Source organism: Hibiscus syriacus, unplaced genomic scaffold, assembly GCF_006381635.1.
Source record: "Hibiscus syriacus cultivar Baekdansim isolate YM2019G1 unplaced genomic scaffold, ASM638163v2 tig00117017_pilon, whole genome shotgun sequence".
In the NCBI taxonomy this organism is placed as follows: domain Eukaryota; kingdom Viridiplantae; phylum Streptophyta; class Magnoliopsida; order Malvales; family Malvaceae; genus Hibiscus; species Hibiscus syriacus.
The window spans coordinates 217,676-224,781 of NW_024063526.1; the positions used below are offsets into that span (position 1 = coordinate 217,676).

Below are 7,106 nucleotides of genomic sequence, written 5' to 3' on the forward strand. Positions count from 1 at the left end.
TAGAGGGTGGAACGTGACCCTCTAACTATAGTAGAGCTAGGAACCAACGCTATAACAAGATGAAATGGATGAAGGCTTCAAGACCGACAAGAAACCGATAGAGTTCTAATCCAAGAACTAAAATGAAAGCAATCTTTCAAATTATTTTCATAAATCAAATTGTGTGTCTACAAATGATCCCAAAGGTGCCTATTTATAGTATTTCTAAGAAGAATATGAAAAGACTCAAAAGATGATAACATTCTCATCAATTTAGCAATAAAATGCACTTGAATGCTTTGTCTTCTTATGTTCAAAGTTGGATGAATATTCTAGATCATTTTTTGATGAATCTAGATAATTTGAAGCTGAAATGACCTTAATTTCGTACAAGAAGGAAGGATGACTCTTGGGCTACCTTGTTTTGCTTGCAAATGGAAGAAAAGAGGTTAAATGAAGTCATAGGATGACTGTGGACATCCTACATGTCCAAATCAGCTTGTCTCTTCAAATTCCTTGCTGATTTTATCACTTAATTTGATGATTAAATGAAATAAAATCAGCCTTCATTGTTTGTTCGTTGGTAGCATGTGCATAGCTTCAAAAGATGATAAGTAAGACTTGAATAGGTGAATTATGAAGGATTGAATGCATTGTCTCTCCAAGAATATGAACAACCTTGAAAAGATGAAAAGAATTAATCCTTGAATTGCTTTTAATAGAAGCCTTAAGATAGCCTTCAATTGCTTCTCTCTTTGTAGAAGATGAAAGGACTCTTCCTTAGCTCAATATCATCCAAATCATCCTTGTATAAAATTCCCGTAATGAAAATTCCAGCCTGCACTGTCTTCAGTAAATCGATCATATCTCAAGCTCTCGATATCGGATTGAGGTGATTAAAGAGGTGTTGGAAAGCTAAGAGGTAGATGAATAATGTCCAATTGATTTCTGAGCCCAAAATCTTCTGTATCACATCCATAATTAGAAGACATTCTGACTGATATTCTTGCATCTGTTGAAACCGTTCAACTTTCTCATGCACCTAGACACAAAGGTGAACTTTATTCAATCTTTAATTGAAAAATGCATGAAACAATTAAGAGTTAGTTATTAAATGAACTAGTTTGATGAATGAAAACTTTAATTAATGAACCAACTTTATTCAATGAACTAGAGGTATGAATGAAGTAGCTTACAAAATTATCTAAATATGCATAAATGAACTACTTCCCTAAATGAACTAGATGCTTTGAATGCAATGCATGCTTAATGAACAACACACTTATTAAATGCAATGAATGTCATGCAACTAATAAAACTCATGCAAATTCATGCAATGAATGATATCATATGACAAGCATATCCTAAGAGGTAAATACAAACATATGAAAAAATATAGTGCATAAATGAGAAGGTATAGGATGAAGTAAGGTAGAACTCCCTTTGAATCAACCTTGGTAAATTCAATGATTTAATCAGATCAAGAAGAAAGTTAGGGTGATTGGGATCACATCATTATGATATCCTAAGAGGTAAATACAAACATATGAAAAAATATAGTGCATAAATGAGAAGGTATAGGATGAAGTAAGGTAGAACTCCCTTTGAATCAACCTTGGTAAACTTCAATGATTTAATCAGATCAAGAAGAAAGTTAGGGCTGATTGGGATCACATCATTATGCATCAGCGATAACAGTCTCATCTCAATGCTGCTCTTCAAGTGGTTCGGTATATTAAAGGTAGTCATAGTCAAGGTATTTTTTTGAAGGCTGCGAGTAAAGTGAGCTTGTTGGATTTTGTGAAGCTGATTGGGCGACATGTTCCATGACCAGGAAGTTCATCACCGAGTTTTGTATTAAATTGGGGGACTCTTTAATCTCATGAAAATCCAAAAAAACTAACTACCATTGCACGGTCTTTTGCTGAGGCAGAATATATGAGCACGGCTGCCACGACTGCTGGGCTGGTATGGTTAGGCGCGCAGGCTGCTCGTGGAACTTGGTATTGAGTGTCAATTACCAACACAGTTGATTAGTGATAGTAGTTTTTCTTTACAGATTGTTGTGAATCCTGTCTTTCATGAACGCACAAAGTACATCGAGATAGATGGTCATTTCGTTCAGAGAAAATACAAGAGGGAATAGTTCGGACTAAGTACATGACAAGCAGAGAGCAACAAGCTGATATTATGACAAAGGCTCTGGGCGTATAAAAACATGGATACTTCTTGTTCAAGTTGGGGGTCAAAGATGTCCTTTTTTGCCAACTTGAGAGAGAGTGTTGGAGATAACTATATGTAATTATAGTTAGTTAGTTAGTTACGTTCTTTTAATTTGTTAGATTAATTAGTTTTAGTTGTGCATATATGTATTAATAAACTCTTGGTTGAGCGAATAACATAATTGAAAATATTCTCTCAATTTGTCACATCAGCCTAGTTTGCTTGGAGAACTTGCTAAAATTGGTGGTCCTCTTACTTTACTTTCATGATTGTTAGAATTGAAGCTCCTATCACATTACTGACGTTGAGGAAGCAAAAATCCAGGAATGGCGACTTGCATGTGCAGGAAGAGACTTTCCAATAATGTCTCGTAGATTTGACTATAAAATCTGTATAATTGGAAAAAAAATTCATGGAATTTTCATTAGTAAAACTTGAAATTGGAAGTTCGTCATCGTACTTGTATTAATCTAATTAATTTGTTGGTTATGTTGATTCTAGTTTGCGGTCATCGTTGCAGTTGTTGTTGTCAATGTTAATAATGGTGGATATAAAAATTAAAAAATAGAGGTCTAAAATTTTAATACTCTTTTGAATATTTAATTTTCCTTATATTTTATTTTCATTAACGAATTAAACTAAATTTAACACTTTTCTCAAAAATAATAGGTGTGAAATGACTCCCCTATAAAATATTACGATACAATCATTAAACTTGACCTTAAAAAATAATTATGTTTTTATGTTGAGAATGTGATTTATTTTTTTAAGTTGACCTTAAAAAATATTACGATACGATCGTTAAATTACTGTACAACCGTAATTTAATACTAAATTGCTATGTGTTGAAAATTCGACCACCCACATAATTCATCTTTGTCGATACACATTGAGATCTATGTTTAGCGATGCAAATATGCCATGGGAAATGATTTCCCAAAACTTGATATGATGGAGAATTCTTAGAGCTCAAATTATTGTTTAAAAATATTTTGCGTTGATATTTAAATATTACCATAACAAAATTTAAATACAAAGATAGAACATAAAATAATAAATTTTGAAAAAGAGCATTATCCTGAACCATGCACGTTTAAATGGTTTGCCGCAAAACTCTCTTGTCTTCCATTTACCGGTTTCTCTTCCACCGCCCACCATCTCTTTCCCTTATAACGCCGTCATACCATTTTTTTTCGTATTCTTTTATTTTGTTTCAAAACTTTCCTCTCGTCAACTTATTTCATATAACTTTAAGTCACATTGTCTATCTTTTTATTTGATAATTCTTTTCTATCCTTCCTCTTTTGCCGCCGAATTGGTGTAGCATCGGAATACTACATGGAAGATGAATAGCATAATCCCTTCGTTCGGCTACATACCCTCCACCCCTGACTCCACCGCAGTCGCAACATGGTCACCTTCATCCAAAGCCAATGCTCCTGGTGACTCACCCTTCATATTCGATCCCACTAGTGACATTGTTTCTTCTTGGAACCATGTGTTCTTGATCATTTGCATTATGGCAATGTTCATAGACCCTCTTTACTTCTTCCTCCCTTACGTCGGAGGCCCGGCATGCCTGTCCTCCGATGCCAGCATGGGAGTTTTCATTACTGTTTTAAGGTCCATGGCGGACCTTTTGTACCTTATAAACATGCTTATGAAGTTTAGGACCGGTTTCATCGCCCCAAATTCTAGGATTTTCGGAAAGGGTGAACTTGTTATGGATCCGAGGGAGATTGCCCTGCGCTACTTGAAGAAGGATTTTGTCATTGATCTTGCTGCTGCCTTACCACTACCTCAGGTTTTTGTTTAGTATTTAAAACATTATTAGGTTCTCATACCATTTGGTTGTTTTTCTTAGTTTTTGTGACATTTGGACGTGCAGTTTGTGATATGGGTGTTGATTCCTACCACAAGAAACTTGAGAACAGATCATGCAGACAGCACCATTGCTCTTATGGTTCTCCTTCAATATGTTCCAAGGCTGTTTATTATTTTTCCTCTTAACAACAAGATCATCAAAACCAATGGGATTCTTGCCAAAACTGCTTGGGTTGGTGCTACATACAATCTCCTTCTCTATCTCCTTGCCAGCCACGTAAGATACCCGACCCGCCACCCGTTGTAATTTTGACTTTTCTTTCTTTTTAATTCCGGTCAGCCTCTCGGATGTAGGTATTGGGAGCGATATGGTACATGTGCTCGATAGCGAGGCAGTTTTCGTGTTGGAATCACGAATGCGTTAGAGAGAACCTCTCAAGAACTGTTTCTTGCGTCCCAAGTTTCCTAGATTGTAATAGCTTGACAAAACCAGAGAGGCAATATTGGGCGAATGTGACCAACGTGCTGACGAACTGTGATGCGTCCAACGAAGAAGTTGATTTCAAATTCGGAATGTTTGCAGCTGCTTTCACTAATGATGTTGCCTCACAGAACTTTGTCGTCAAGTATTTGTATTGTTTTTGGTGGGGTCTAAGAAATTTAAGGTATCATCTCTAGTCTGGTCCATTTTTCTAATCTAAATTACTATTTTCACATGTAAGGATTTCAATAGCAGTCTACAATCGCAATAGCACCCACTTTATAACGGTAGTTGTGTATGTTATTGTTATGGCATGACCGCGATATCCATAATCACCGCAATAGCACCTACTGTGTCTAAAACCATAATAAACATATCTCAACCAAACACACAACCATAACCGCGATTTAAGTCCCACTTCAAACTAAGCCCTTTGACAAGGATCTCAGACCAGCTAATATAATTTTTTTTTTCATTGCTAACTCTTAATTTGCAGTTCATATGGGCAGAATTTGGAAACAAGCATATATATATGGGAGAATATTTTTGCCATTTCCATATGCTTATTTGGGTTGGTTCTCTTTGCACTATTGATTGGCAACATGCAGGTATTTAGAACTTTTTTTTTGTTTTACTCGGCAAATAAATTATTATTTTTTTAATAAAATCCACATTCATTGGATATATAATAATTCCCTAAAGAATCCATACGAAGTCCAAACATAAATCAAAATCTTTAAAGATTTTCTTGAGTAAATACGCTATAACCTCAGATCTTATCATTGAAACATATCCCAAGTTTTTAGTAAGAAAACCATTGCATGCAAGTCTGTTTTTAAAATCCTGTAACGAAAGACGACTTAAATTTTCAACAATACAAAAAAGACAAAATACTTAAAAATAACCCGACACACACCCAAACTAACATGAGATTTTAATCTGACCAATGAGACTTATCCAAAATCTTACAAACTGACAAACAATCATAATTTAGATATGCTCACTCCTACATCTTCGATGAACTATAATATAACTTGAAAGATATAATTGAAATTCCTCAAAAATATTGAAATCTTACGACATTGGATATTTTTTAGAACCACCACAAAAATCAAGCAATTGCCCAAATTTGGAATGTATAACCTAATATTCATCTTATCTTGCAAAATCCGTAATAACGTCCCGATTTGTTGTTTTGAAGACTTCGTTGCAATCAATGACAGTAAGAATCGAGGAGTGGAGGCTTAAAAGAAGGGATACAGAGGAGTGGATGAGGCACCGCCAGTTACCTGAAGCTTTGCAGCAACGTGTTCAACGATTTGTCCAATACAAATGGCTGACCACAAGAGGAGTTGATGAAGAGTTTATATTGAAGTCACTGCCTTTGGATCTCCGCCGCGAAATTCAACGCCATTTGTGTCTGTCCCTTGTTCGCCGTGTACGTTACCTTGTTCCCCACGCTTCTTGCTTGGTTGTTTTCTTGCTATGGAATTTACTTGTGTTTGTTCTACAACAACTAAACTCTCCTAATTACATCGTCTAGGTTCCTTTCTTCTCACAAATGGATGACCAACTTCTCGACGCGATGTGCGAGCGTCTAGTCTCATCATTGAGTACCAAAGGCAATTACATCGTCCGAGAAGGTGAGCCAGCCAACGAGATGCTCTTCATCATTCGAGGCCAACTCGAGAGCTCAACCACTGGCGGAGGAAGAACCGGTTTCTTCAACTCCATCACTCTTCGACCAGGCGATTTCTGCGGCGAAGAGCTTCTAACATGGGCTTTAATGCCCAATTCCACCCTCAACCTCCCCCTCTCAACTCGAACGGTGAGAGCCGTATCCGAGGTCGAAGCCTTTGCGCTCCAAGCAGACGACCTCCAATTCTTCGCGCATCAATTCAAGCGACTACAGAGCAAGAAGCTCCAACATGCTTTCAGATATTATTCTCATCAATGGCGGATGTGGGGAGCGACGTTCGTAGAAGCTGCTTGGAGAAGGTTCAAGAAGAGAAAAATGACAAAAGAGTTGATGGCAAGGGAGAACGGTTTCCATTATAGGACAGATGGAGATGGTTACTATGACAACATTGGAGATGCAGAAGAAGAAGAGTTACTTGATCATCAAGGTATTGATAGGGCTGAAGGCACATCAACGTCGTCTATGGATAATTCACACGATAATTCGCAACTTGGAGCAACCGTTTTGGCATCAAAGTTTGGTAAAATTACTAAAAAAGGGTCTAAAGTTACTTTTATTGATCCTTCTGCTGAAAAGATGCCCAAGTTATTTAAACCAAATGAGCCTGATTTCTCTGTATAGCATATCGAAAATGTTTAGATAGACCAATTTTAAAGAACGGCAAATAAAATAATTAGACAAATTTATATTGAAAAATTACCAATTCCTTGTATATTATTCACTTGTAGATTTTTTTAAATATCACATGCTTAGTTCTCTTTGATGTTGATTATAAAAGCTATAACTATAGAAAGGAATTACAAGTGAACCATAGTTACAATATAATTCAAGGGTACTTAATGATTGTACTCCATTGTGTTAGATTTATAACTGTTTTTTGATATAATAAGTAATAAATAT

General features: G+C 36.1%; 1 protein-coding gene across 1 annotated transcript; it reads left to right on the forward strand.

Moving 5' to 3' along the window:
* The first annotated feature begins 3,547 nt into the window (after positions 1–3,547).
* On the forward strand, positions 3,548–6,859 carry LOC120195649 (cyclic nucleotide-gated ion channel 18-like). Its single transcript, XM_039197604.1, has 6 exons — positions 3,548–4,006; positions 4,091–4,303; positions 4,381–4,691; positions 5,004–5,115; positions 5,709–5,945; positions 6,051–6,859. The coding sequence occupies exons 1-6, from the start codon at positions 3,548–3,550 to the stop codon at positions 6,825–6,827; spliced, it is 2,109 nt and encodes a 702-aa protein (XP_039053535.1). The 3' UTR covers positions 6,828–6,859.
* The last annotated feature ends 247 nt before the right edge of the window (positions 6,860–7,106 follow it).